This window comes from Temnothorax nylanderi, unplaced genomic scaffold (genome assembly GCF_030848795.1).
Source record: "Temnothorax nylanderi isolate EJ_2023f unplaced genomic scaffold, tnyl_v1.0 TNYL_tig0488_pilon, whole genome shotgun sequence".
NCBI classification, from domain to species: domain Eukaryota; kingdom Metazoa; phylum Arthropoda; class Insecta; order Hymenoptera; family Formicidae; genus Temnothorax; species Temnothorax nylanderi.
In genome coordinates this window covers 1-14586 of record NW_027249550.1, presented here as the reverse complement: position 1 = coordinate 14586, position 14586 = coordinate 1, and the positions used below count along the sequence as shown (strand labels likewise).

Genomic DNA, 14586 nt, shown 5'->3' with positions numbered 1-14586 from the left:
TTTCAATTTTATCTATTTCATTAATAAAACCGAGTAAATAAATACTGATATATATATATATATACTGATATATATGAATGCGTAATTACTCCAAAAAAGATTTATAGGCAACCTAACTTTTCCTTTCTACTTATGCTTTGTACTTTCGATTGGTACTGAATGTTTTGAGAATACAAATGAGTGTAGAAATAAAAAAATAATTAATTAAATTATTTTTAATTAAGGGTAGCCTTGAGCTGATTTAATTAGGCAACCCATTCGCGATTTGTTTGTTTATTCATTATGTTTGATAAAAAATACCTTTTATTAGGAAAACAGATGGGTGAAGGTCGATGTAGGTCGGGATCTTAGACTATACTTATTAATTAGTAATAATGTAATTAAGGACGTTCTCCGGAAAATCGATTTTCTCTAGATTTTTTTGAAACTGTGAATATACGTTAATTTAGGTGTGCTTTATGCGATGGTATAAATTTCAATACCTCTTGCGGTATTAAAAATCGAGATACTGAGTTTCAAAAAGTTTCAACTTTTAACATATAATTCCTATTCCGAGCTATTGTAAAAGAGACATTATAATGAATTGTGAAAAAAGTTTTCTCTAAATGTTTTTGAAAAATTAGTATATGATGCTCCATAAAAATAGAAATAATATGCAATTAAGTGTCAATACCCTTGCGGTACTCGTTTTCGAGAAATACTTGTGTAAAGTACGCGATTTGATGAATTTTTCGCTCGGTTCAGAGTGACAGAAGAGGAGAGGCGTCAGTTACTTGGCAACGCCGCATGAGTTCTCACGCGTGAAGTTAACTTCTTATTTTTTAGATGTTTATTATATGTAATATTTTGTATATAAACATCTGTTTAAGCACGAATACAACTTTATCTACACACAATATGCGCGGCAAGTTAGTATGCTAATGACGCGCGTAGCTAAATTTGACTGTCTTTGAACTACATTTTCATTGATGGTTCGTGTAATCGGAGCGAGGTCCAGAGATCGGTTTGGTATACAAACGCACGATCGCGCGTGAGTTAACGAGTTCTTTAACGCAAGTTCGAAGGCCTACCGCGAGAAGAAGCGTTGTCCCATTATTTTCGTCTCGCGGAGGTCGGAGCTCTGAGTCTCGTAGCACGGAGCTCATGTGCCGACTGTGCGAAGTAAACACAGAAATAAACGTGCCAAATGGATTGGTAGCGGACGCCCCGGAGGGAAGGCAGAAAGACGGAAACGCGGCGAGGTGGACGGAATACCACGTGTTCTCGTGCGACGACTTCCTCTACCCGTGTACAAATGCGCGTACAACGAAAATAGATGCAGGAGGAAGCGACGACCGGAGTGAGAGACTTTTTAGCGAGATGTACGTTCTCGTGCCACAGAATTTGTTCTCGATATATAAATCGAAGAATCTTGCGATGCAAGATCTGAAATTAATTTCAAATTCGAGAGCGCATTCTGATCAATTCTGATATATATTTCATAAGCATTAAACGAAAAGCAACTAAAGTTTTAAAGTCACTTTTTAGAAACGAAAATAGAAATAGAGGGAATTATATCGTGGCGAACTTTAATCGATATTTATTGGAATAGCTCTTAAAAAATCCATTTCGTTTTTTTAAACTCTGTTTGTAATTTTCGGATTACTTTTTGATTTGAAATATATTTTTACGTGTGTGTACATATTCAAATTCGCACGTTTTGGGGAGGTTTAAAGAAATTATTTTGGAGCATAATGGGGCATATCATCCACGTTGCAGGTCGATGATCATTGTGACTGCCGATCATATTCCACAAATGTGGATCGTTAATTAAAACGTTTATCGCAATGGGTGGCGAAAGAGGGATGGGCAAGCAGATGTGTCAGGAGAAGTCGAAATAAAAATATCAGATTTAAACGACTCGGCACTGAAATTTTACGGTACGTCTTATCCTGTTTACGGCGCCACTCGTCGTAAACGCTGGATTGTTTCGCCTGTTATATTCAGCTTTATTTTAGAGGGTGCAATGCGATGCCTTTAATCTGTATGCTTGATAACGGCGATCATCCTTCTCTCTTGATATCTGAAAAATTAGCGGAATTTGTCAACGGCAAAAATTTAAAAATAATCTTCAGTATAATAGTCGCTTTCAAATTATGATAACTCGCAACACGTAATTTTTTGTGTAAAAATTTTATTATTTATGAGATGAATCGAGTTTTAATGAATTTTTTAGTAATTCTCCAGAATCTTCCAGACGACGCATATATTTAACAGCGTAATTCTACTCTATTAACAAATAATTACAAATCTTAATTTGCATTCCATGTTTTGTAATGTATTGTTATATAATATGCAATTAAAATTTTAAATTATTTATATGTAGGGCAAACGTAACTTTTTTCTATTAATAACTTGTTATTTGATGAGTTATAAGAATATGTTTTATGATAAGCTGACAAATATACAGGATGTTCCCTAAGTAAGTACAAAAAATTGAAGGGGATTCCGTGGTTTATTTTAGGTAGAAAAGGTCCTATAAACATATGCCTTAAATTGCTTCGTTTTCAAAATACAGGATGTCAAAGTTGTGAAAAAAAAATGAAGGAAAACGTTTAAAGATATTTTATCCAAATTTGGTATAGCTACATGTGGTATTAAGAACCATTTTCCAATAGCAATAAAACATTTTTAGAACCACCAGGGGCTTTGACACCGTGTATTTTGAAAACGAAACAGTTTAAGGCATATGTTTGTAGGAACTTTTCTTCCTAAAATAAGCCACGGAATATTCTCTTCAATTTTTTCTACTTACTTTGGAAACACCTTGTATAACATAGAAAGGGAGGGAGGAAAAGTTAGAGGAAGGGGGGAAAAGTTTTTCTACAAAAAAATATGGAAATATATATATATATTTTTCAAATACATATTTTCCAAATATATATTTTCTAATATATATATATATATATATATATATATATATATTAAAAGGAAAATATGTATTTGATATTATATATTCTTATTGTAATTGCTACAATGACAATGCATTTAATCATTCCCACGTCGAGCGAACGCAATACATCCGCGTGTAGTGAACGCATGCACATGCACGTGAAAATGATTGACAGAATGCCGAAGCAAGAGCCTTGTAAATAAACAATTAAGCGCTGTCGCGGATGCGTGTGACGAAACCGGCCGTATATTACATATCTTTCTCTTTAGCTCTCGTTCTCTTTCTCTCTATCTTTATATCTCTAATATAGGCACTCGTGTGCCCACGGGAACATTATTTCCAACAGCAGATGCCATTAGAATGCACAGGTTGTGCGCTCGCAGTTGCATATTATTATAAGTTCGTAATGAGTATACTCTATTATATTCTGTTACAAAGTTTTAAAATATTCAGTGACTCTCGCATCAATCGATCTTAACATCGCAGAACGCGTTAGCCATTGTGTCAGTGATTAAACATCCGTTATCGAGTGCAATATTGGGAAACTAAGTAATGGACACTGGCATAGTCATTGCAAACTTTTCCTGTTACATATGTTATTGAAAGGTATTAGCATTGCTGTTACATTATAATATCACAAGTATCGAGACAATGTACGCGGTCGTAGTTTTAATTATCTAGGTTCTTAATTTCAATTTGACGCAACGTGTCGACAAAAACAAAATTTACCCATTTTGAATTGAATGTATGCCATTGTGTGACATTTCAGTCAGATTCGAACTATTACATTTTTTAAATATTACAAGACGGATAATAGGTATTATTGTTTCGATTGAAAATTCTTCATAAATATGCTATATAGTTATAGAAGTAAGGACGATCCAGAAAAACGACTCTGTGTTATTTATGTAGTGAGAGGCGCCGTTTCGATCGGCTGCAAAATTAATTACGCGACAGGAGGGAATTAGCTCTAATTGACCTGAATATACGCAATCGCGATCTTATTATATCTTCTTGCAGACGTCGTAAAGAGAGAACTTTATGAAGATTAGGAGCGTTTAGTCGATAGAAATTGTTCCAACCACTTAACTAGCTCTGCTTACTATAGGTATGTATACATATATGCTCACTCTTTTATTTTTCTTAATTATTAAAGAATATTTATAAGTAAAAATTAGAACAAATATAAAAAATTTGTATTTTATGATATTTTGAAACATAGATTGATTAGAACTTAACAAATATTTTAAAGAAGAAAAACTAGAATTTCTTTATCAAAAAATATTTTCTTGTAAAATAAAATTAATATTAGAATTTACAGTAATAGATAATACAGAATAGATAATTGATTTATTATAGTCCAAAGAGCGTTATTATTGCTGTAATATATTGCTAATTCTGGCATACTATGGTTATTTATAAATTATTTAGGTACACAGTTTATATAATTCTCTTCCTCTGTATAAATATTTTAAATTACTTAAAAGTAATTTAGTATTTAATAAACATTGATTAGGCTACATATTGTTGTTGAAAATAATCAGTTAACTTTAGCAATAATAACATGTCGAAAAGACAGAGCAAAAAATGCAGTAACTTATTTGATTAGAAAAGAAACCACAATCTCATACTCTTAAAATAATAATTGCGCTTTGCGGGAGGGAGGAGAGAGAGAGAGTGGTGTCTAGTTTCCATTTCTATCTCGTTCTACCACGCGCGTCTGAATATACCGCAAATTCATTCTCTATATTCCGCGTGCCGCCGAATAGGCGGGATTTTATCGGCTGCATGTGTGTCTATACGCGCGTGTAGAATGCCCTGGCATTCGACTTCACTTCCAGCGTACATAAACGTGGCTTAACGAGCGTGAACGTAGGGCGCAGAAATGCCGCGAGTGCGGGGAATAATATCGCCGCTGAAGGCGGCGCGATTTTGCGCTCCGCGAGATCTTCCCTAAGAGCGTCGTCTTTTTTAATTGCAGGCGACGCGTACCACCCCCGTTTCCGATCAGCAGCGACGTGGTGAGGAGTTTGAGTTTTCTCCTCCTCGTTTCGTCATTGCGGCACCGTTTCTCTCTTTTCTCCCAGGTACGTGTTTGCGATACTCATCTTTTCGCTGCTCGTTGTTCTATCAGGGTAGAATAATACGTTTGACATTCTCTGTCGAGGTAAACTGAGCCTTGCCAAAAATCGGGACAAACGGTGGAAGTCGCTCACAATCGCAATGCTTAAGCGACAGATTTTCTGTGTAATTGTTTACATAGTTGTTTGTGATAAATCTATTTAGAGGGAAAATATAATTTTTAGATTATTAAGTTGTTGAATTACTAAAATATTCCTTATTCATTTGATATCGATATTATAAGAAAATCATTTGACGTTTTAAATTTATACATATGTATATATAGTCCACTTATATACCTATGTAAATTTGAAATGTCAAATAATTTTCTCATTATATATCGGCATATAATGAGTAAGGAATATTTTAGTAACCTAACACACACACACACACACACCACACAACTTAATTATCTAAAAATTATTTTTATGTATGTAATACATGAGTTTAAAAATGGGCGCATTGTAAATTAAATTCTGGACCGACATGGAAGCAATCTGTTTGAGCCTCCGCCTTTCGTACAGCGACTGCAAATAACAGTGATAGGCAAGCCTTAATTAAATCCGTGGCAAGAATTGACAGTGCATACGCGTACCTTTCATTGACGAATACACGTGTCACTGCATTTACGCTATATGCGATGTTGTATTCAATTAATGGCCTGTTCCCGTTGTACGTGGATGGCTTAATTATTATACTGTACACTGAGAAAAAAATTTACTAAAAAAAAAAAAATTTAGCTGAATTTTAGTAAATCGCGTGTTTGCATGCAACTGTGAACGCGTTTTTTTAAAATCAGCACGCGTATTTATTAATTTATAAAACATAATTCTTGTATTAAGTAAATAATTTACTAAATATAAAAACTATTTTATGCAATGCAGTCATTGACTATTAAATTATAATGCTTATTGTCTACTTTTTAAATATAACTTATTCATATAAAGAAAATAAGCTATTTTTATGGCACAAATAATTCATTAATTTTAACAAATATTTTGTGAAAAATAATAAATATTTATAGAAATATTAATAATATTTTTTAAAAAAACATTTTTAGAAACCGGTTTTCAAATAATATTAATTTAATTTAAAAAAATGATTTCTTGTGTGACATAAGTAATTCATAACTTTTAGTAAATATGCATTACATTTAAGTTGTTCTTTTGTAAAAAACAGTAATTTTAAGCATGACGAAAAGGAAATGTTAATTTAAAATTAATAATGAATTTCAGAATTTTAATTTCAAGTATCTTAATTTAGTGTTTTACAAATATATTTTCAAATAATATTTATTTAATTTAAAAAATTGTTTTTTGTACAACATAAATAACTCATAACTTTTAGTAAATATGCATTACATTTAAGTAGTTCTTTTGTAAAAAACAGTAATTTTAACCATAACGAGAAGGAAATGTTAATTTAAAATTAGTAATAAATTTCAGAATTTTAATTTCAAGTATCTTAATTTAGTGTTTTACAAATATATTTTCAAATAATATTTATTTAATTTAAAAAATTGTTTTTTGTATAACATAAATAACTCATAATTTTTAGTAAATATGCATTACATTTAAGTTGTTCTTTTGTAAAAAAAACAGTAATTTTGAGCATGACAAAAATTAAATGTTAATTTAGAATTAGTAATAAATTTCAGAATTTTAATTTTAACTATTTCAATTTAGTGTTTTAGAAACAATTTTCAGATAATATGAATTTAATTTAAAAAATTGTTTTTTGTATGACAAAACAATTTCTTAAATTAAATTAATATTATCTAAAAATATGTTTCTAAAACACTAAATTGAAATAGTTGAAATTAAAATTCTGAAATTTATTACTAATACTAAATTAACATTTTCTTTTTGTTATGCTTTAAATTACTGTTTTTTAAAACATATTTAAAACATGACGAAAAGGAAATGTAAAATTAGAATCAGCAATGTATTTCACAAAACTTTTATTTTTAAAATTTCAAATAAAAAATTTATATGGCTTAAAGCCTGTAAACTATCTTATTATATAATACACTTTTGTATTTAATACTTAGTAAAGATAGCTGCCTTCCGTGCCACGAGCATAAAATATAGCGACAAGTATATCATATTATGTGTAATAATCCACGCATTAAAAAAAAAAGCACTAAAATATATAAGAATACACAATTTTTATCACAATTAATAATACTTATAGCTCAAAAAAGTTTTCGCAAAAAATATAATTGTCATTACTTTCGAAATAAACGTGGTAATCTATTAAATCTTTGTGTTTTATACAAAAAAATTGATTTTGATCTGATATTTTATATGCACTCTTATGTGGATTAAAACTTATAGTAGAAAGTTTTAACAATAAAAAAAATATTTCTTTGTTTTCATTTAAAATAATGTGTCGAATTTTCGCAAATGAACGGTCGTAAATATTTGTGCATATAATATTGTTTATTTCATACCGTGTACCATTTACTATAGCCCAAGATACTGTATTTAAGTCATTATGTATTAGTTCTGGATGTAAAGCATTTTTTATATCAAAATATTCTGAAATGTCTGTCAATTTTATTATTTTAGCATCATGTTGTAAACAGTTTAAAAATCTTTCTGCGCAAACAAATCGATAACAAAGTTTTAATTGATTTTTGAGAGCAAGCGTGTAAGGAGAATTTATTCTTGAAGTAATAACTTTGGCGTAATTTTCAATTGTCGATGTTTTGCTTCAAAACGAAAAGATGACATTAAAGGCCCATATTTTTTCATAATTCTTGCGTAATGTAACAGAAAATGATGTTTAGGTTTTAATGCAATATTGAATAACTTTTTATGCAAAGTTAAATATTTAGATACAACGAGATGAAATGAATCAATACATTTACTAGTCAAAAAATGTGAACATGAAATATTTACAATCTTTTTTATGAGCAAATACAGTTGCCAATATAAGTTGTTTTCTGGTATAAAATCATTAATCATTAATGATAAATTGTTGATTAAATAATACATTTCAGAGGCCGTTATAATAATGTGTTCGGTTTTAATTGATTCAGAATTAAATGGTAGTGGTACATTTTCATGAAATGAACTAATACAATGTAATAGTCTTTCATTGAAAATTTCCAAAGTAAAATACTTTTCTACATAAATAAAGTTATTTAATATTTTAGGAAGGTCATATCTGCAAATGCCCTCTAATAAATCATGCATTGGATCAATTGATAAATTCTCCAATACATGAAAATTAGGGATCTTGTTAAATATGCATTCTTCCTGTATTCCAAACGTAGAATTTATGACACAATTCAAATAATCATTTCGTGTTCTAATATATTTTTCTGTTTCATTAACGAAATTTTGTGCATCTTTTTTGGTAGCTTTACAAACGCGACAATAATATTGACTATTAAAACCTTTAGAAAAACCAAAAATTGTGTTCAAGCCTAAATTGTCTCCAACAATATACATAACACGAAATAATATTTTTTGTTCTTTATTATTAACATTTATAGTTATTCCATTAATACTGAGATCAATTATTTCATCAATTACGTGTGAAAAAATTTTATTACCAAATTTCTTGTGATCTTGATAATTGTTAAGTTGCACAAGGAAAATATTATTTATATTACTTCTATATTGAGGTGGTAGACCTAATAAACTTAAATAAACTGCACCTAATTTGTGAATTGATTTGCGTGATCCTAACGGATTATTAATCTCAAAGTCGTCAAAATATAACGCTATTGGTAGAATAATTTTATTTTCTTCTAGTACTATAAATTTCCACATTTCACCATGGTAAATTGAAGTTAGCAATGTAGTATTATTTTGGCATTCCTTCATGTATTCTACAATACTAGTAAAAACGTTAGGCAATTCTAAAAATTTTTTTAAAACAAGTTTTATGGGAATTAGAGCAAGTTTTTTATGATGTACAACCAATTGTTTCTTTAACTTTTTCTTTCTTGGAGCTATATAAGAATGAATTGTTATTGCTAACGGTTTTATCAAACAATTAATATCCGTTAAGTATTTTACAGTGTGATATTCAGTTTTAAATTTTTTCAAGTTATTTTTTATAATTTTTAAATAATTACATATATCATTTGTAGCTCCATATTTTTTTTTAAATATCTCAAAAGTTTCAGACAAATAGGTATAAAAAACTTCATGAATAATTTTATGGGCATCCTTCCTACTAAAATTTTCGAAAGAATATAATCTTGTAATTAAAGATAACGTTGCATTTAATATTTCAGAATTAAAATTTTCAAAAGAAAAATTATCTCTTATATTTAACGTATTAGGTAAACTTGCAGCATTAATGTTTATTGAGTCCACCACCTCAAGATTCACATTCTGGCTTATTGTTGCTTTAATTATCGATTTGTTTAACGACTTGGATTCTTTATTATTTTTTTTATACTCTTTATATCCTTTATCTAATTCAATATCATGGGCTGTACTTATGTGTCGAAGCAGTGAATAAACAGTACTATATGATTTCATGCAATTCAAAAAGTTACATTTAGTTTCAGAATATAATTGATCAGAATGTTTAAGTTTAACGTGGCCTTTGAGATGTATGAAACACGAGAACATCTTGTCACAAAACATACAACTAAACATTTTGGATATGAAAATTAATAATTATTATGTTAATAATGTATATACTTCTTTAGTTTAATATTTAGTTTTAGCAGAAAAAATGTAAAAAAAATTTTTTTAAGCATTACTAATATGTATTAAATTTATGAATTGCATGTACATCATATATCGTATCAATTATACTATAAATAAAAATAAGTAAGAAACATTACATCTATGTTATCTAAAAATACAGTTATATAAACTATTATTTTAATTTTTTATCTTAATTTTATATATACGTATATATATAAATTGCACATCAAAGTAAAAAATACTGAATAGTTGCAAAATAACGTTTAACTCAATTTTTGTTTATTAAATAAAAAAAAAATTTGAAAAGGAATTAATAATTTACATTACTTATCCGCCGCATATTTAGTCCGTAAGTGTTGTAAGCTTTTTCAATATGTGCTCTGTGTTTGAAAATGATATGTCCCACTTTGTGGATAACTTATACAATCCTTTTTGTATAAGCATCCATAAATGCTTACTAGCATCTGGATAATTTATTTGTAAAACGTGGAAAGCTTTGAAGCAAACATCTAAAGCCTCTAACATAGAATCTGTTGAATATAAAACCTCATCGATCGTAACGTATGTGTTGGACACATTTGAAATTGATCCCACAACTATTATGTACGGCTGTACAGATGTTTGGGTTTCTTTAGCTTCATCGATGGCTTCTTGACGAATCTTTGTAATATCAGCAGAAGTCTACAATAACATAATCAAGTTTCAAATTCTCACTTCATGTTAAATATATGTTTAAATAAAAATTTTATGTATTAATATACTTACAGTTACATATTTTATCATGCTATCTCTTGACATAGCAATGGACGCTTTATTATAAGTTTTTCTTGTTGCAATGCGTTTTTGTTTGGCCTTTTGTTTCGGAGGTATCATGTATGAAAGAAGTTGTATAGTAATTGCTAATTTGGAATCTATAACAAACAAAAATTACTAAGTTATGATTAAGCATATGTATAGTGTAATATAAATATAAAAAATTAATTACTTTACCTTCTGATATATCTAAATCTAATGTTTCAATTAAATTTGAGAAATCATCATTTTTACTTGGACCTTGTACATATTGTTTTATTGTAGAAAAAAATTCATTCCATTTTTCTGAAGTTAAACAAAAATTTGTTAACTGCATTTGATCAAAATCATATGTGATGAGTTTATATCCATACGGATGTTTTAAAAGTGGCCATTCCTCCAATATGTTAGTCAATCTTTTATCAGATGATTTAGCTAATACTTGTAATCGATATTTAGAAGTTAAATGCCATTTTTCTAAAACTATCTCCCAAGGTGCTTGGTTGATTTTTAACCAGTCTAAAGCTTTTTGAATATCTTCATTGCTCACTAAAAATATAATTATATTATATAAAGATTGGTTTTCGAGTTGAAATCACGTAACTTTTTTTTATTCCGACGTTTTGTGAACATTTCAATTCACTTATTGTATCAGGCAGTTCTTCCATAATAAAATTAATTAAAATATCACACAAAACGTCGAAATGAAATGAAAGAAATACTTGCAAACGAATATTGTGTAACTTATTAGAATTGGTTTCCGAGTTTAAGCAATATAACTCTTTTATTTGATTTCGACGTTTTGTGTGAATATTTTATTTATTTACCATCAAGATTATCATCAAGATTATCAATGTCATCTTCTTGTGTCAATTTTGTTAATTGTGACAAAGCATATTTTCTATTGCGCCAACACGACAACAGTTTGCCTTTTGCAGCTAATGATTTCTTATCCGGAGTGTGGATCTTTTTTTTTCCTTCTATAAAATAGGTACCTTCAGCTTCAGAAGGAAATAATTTAACAATTCGTTTTGAAATGACTTTGGCTATTTCATTTGTCATACTGCAAAAATTATAAAAATATATAATTATTAATATTTCATATAATTTTTAATGTTAATTACAGTTATTAAACAATAAATTTTGCAAAAAAATATTTATAATAACATTAGAAACATACACAATATTATTGTCCTGCATATAAGTGATAATTATATTGCACAACTTATTTCTCATTGATCCAGTCAGCTCTTTATTCTTAGGACCACATAGTATTATTCTACCCGTTTTTGATCGTTGTAATAGATCTTCAATGCTGGGAATTGTTTCTAATAGAAACGTATCTTGTGAAGTAGATGCATCTTCTTCGTATAATTCATGTAATTTTCTTTTACTAGAATTTTCACAAGTATTTGTCTCTTGTATTGCATTTTTATTACAAGTATTAAGTGCATTTTGGTTATTCTCTATACTCTAAAAAATATACAAAATTAAAGATATTTTATGTTTAAAAATGAATTTAACCTGCTGTTCCGTTAGGATTTATTTTCTTTAAATATTTTTTTTATTGAATCAATATAACCTAGTCTATTTTATAACTTAACAATATAATCATAAGAATAAAAATAAGTATTTGTTACAAATTTTTAATAGATACAAGCGTTGATTCCAAAATTTTTTTTTATGTTTTTTTAATAGTTTAATGTATTAAATAGATAAGTAAATCGGCGATTCCGAGCTGTACGCGGATGACGGTGCGTTGATCTCGTATAAATTTAAGATTTCTACGAGATTTAAAATATGTGCACATAGGCACCGATATTACTTGGTAACTACCAAGATTTTAACGCGATTTGTGATCTCATTTTTGAGATGGGCACAAATAAACAAACGCGAAACCCTCGCTACACCCCCCTGTAGATTAATAAACGAGAAAAAATATCGGGCCAGGAAATTCGCAGGATCGGGATCCGAACCCGAGACCTTTCGCTACGAGATCAACGCACCGTCATCCGCGTACAGCTCGAAATCGCCGATTTAATTATCTATTTATTAGTTAATATCACGAGCGAATAATTTTTTAGAGTTGTTTTAATGTATTAATAATTTACTTAGTATTGAGAGAAATATATTTTCCAACACGTTATTTGATTTGTATCGTATTAAAACATAATTATGAAATTAACTTTTCTTACTTTTAAATAATTTTTATTATAATTTATTATAATGGTCAAAACGAGTAAAATAATTATCGCATGCATGAAAGACTGTAGTTACGTTTAATTTCCAATTATTATATAAATACTTCTTATACAGGGTGTCCCATTTTAAGAATTTTGAAGCCATTACAATAGAATTTTTTTGTTTAGTAAGCTACAAGAATATATAACAAAAAATAGAAAATTTCATTTAAGAAATTGAAAATATCTGTCATATATCACTTTTAAACGGCAATCCAAGATCAAATAAATGGCACAATCTTATGTCCCTCTTCGAATCAAACAATTTTTGTCTGAAATCTTTTTATTAAAAATGCGTACCTGAGCAGATGGAACACTCTGTATTATAAATATGATTTCTTTAATAACATAAATATTATTTTAATTTATATAATTTCATAAAATTATGATATAATAAAATATTTTTTGAGCCACATTCTTTTTTAATATGAACATGAAATGTACAAGAAATATAAAAGAAACATTTGCTATCTGTCTTGCATTTTTATTAAATAATATATGAGGTTATATTAACACAATGAAAATAACCATATAGGAAAAATTAAAAAAATTATATAATAAAAATACAAATACATGTTGCCGACAAAAATTTTATATTAATAAACGAAATAACCAAATGTCTAATGGAATAATTTTGTAAATACTTTGCACCACTAATAGAGCAACTTATTTGAGTTAAATAAATCCAAACAAAACAGCAATATCAATGAAATACTTATTAATTAAATTTACATTAGTTTCTGCATCTGAACTTGTTACTGAAGTTCCTACTGAATTTGCTACTGAACTTGCTACTGAACTTGTTTTCTTTGTTTGTGAAAAGTTTTTTTTCCAGTACGACAAAAAAACTATACGTGGACCCACTTCGGGAATAAGTTCAGCAATTAATTTTTCATTTAAGTCTTTAATTAACTCCATTGTAATTCCGTTTTCTTCGAATAAAACATTTATAAAATTAATATTTTATAAATTTAAAAAAGAAACAATTTTAGAATGTGTGTAGAAGTGCTTGTGTGCGTGCAAATGTGTATAAAATGTGTTATAAAATATTTCTAAAATTAACATTTATCAATTTCTCAAACATTTAACAATTATTTATCTAACAAAATCACAAAAAAAAGCAAAAAATAATACGTCATTGTGTAATGACATTAACTTTTTAAAAAATGTGAGATAATATTATAAAACTTATTAGTTACTTACTTTCGAAAACATTAGCATAAGTGCTTATTCCCAATTGTTGTAAAATATCTGTAATCTCCATATTTTCATATATAAAAAATATTATTCCTCTTGAAGTACTTATGTATATGTATTGGCATAAGAGTATGAGAGCTGTAAAAAAGTAATAATGTAAGTAATAGCTGCATTCAGTAAGAAATGCAGATTTGCAACTGTTGTAACATTTTTTAATATGATTAATTTATATATTTAGATCTGGTACAAACAAAAAATAAAAACAATCATATTGAAGAATTCTGTAATAATTGCAAAGTTTTTTCTACTGTAACGCAGCTAATAATCCCCCCCTCTCTCTGATATAAATTTTGTTCAATATGTTCAAACAAATATATTCTTAAAAGAAATAAATATTTACTAAAATCTAGCATTTTGCGCTTAAATCAAGCGCAAGATGCTTGATTTGAGTAAATATTTATTTTTTGAATCGTGATGTCATGCATAGCGAGCGACCGGTAACGAATTTGAATGCGTTGTACTATTTCGTTTTGTGCTGAAAAAGAAATTGAATTTAATATATATTTCGGTCAACACGTTGAAATTAATATATATCCTTCATAAAAGAAATAAATATTTACTAAAATCT

The 14586-nt window shown here is 28.4% G+C and overlaps 1 protein-coding gene across 4 annotated transcripts; it reads right to left on the bottom strand.

Moving 5' to 3' along the window:
• Positions 1-1551: 1551 nt before the first annotated feature.
• LOC139783308 (uncharacterized) lies at positions 1552-14444 on the bottom strand. 4 transcript variants are annotated; one of them, XM_071722453.1, is made up of 8 exons: positions 13965-14444; positions 13494-13693; positions 11702-11994; positions 11349-11584; positions 10720-11070; positions 10495-10640; positions 10276-10410; positions 1552-2062 (listed from the first exon to the last, which is right to left on the bottom strand). In XM_071722453.1, exons 1-8 carry the CDS (start codon positions 14023-14025, stop codon positions 1994-1996), a joined length of 1491 nt encoding a protein of 496 aa, XP_071578554.1. In that variant the 5' UTR covers positions 14026-14444; the 3' UTR covers positions 1552-1993. The 4 variants fall into 4 exon arrangements, with proteins under 4 accessions (XP_071578554.1, XP_071578553.1, XP_071578556.1 ...); XM_071722452.1 differs by lacking the exon at positions 1552-2062 and having other exon boundaries at positions 6997-10410; XM_071722455.1 differs by lacking the exons at positions 1552-2062; positions 10720-11070 and having other exon boundaries at positions 6997-10410.
• Between the last annotated feature and the right edge of the window lie 142 nt (positions 14445-14586).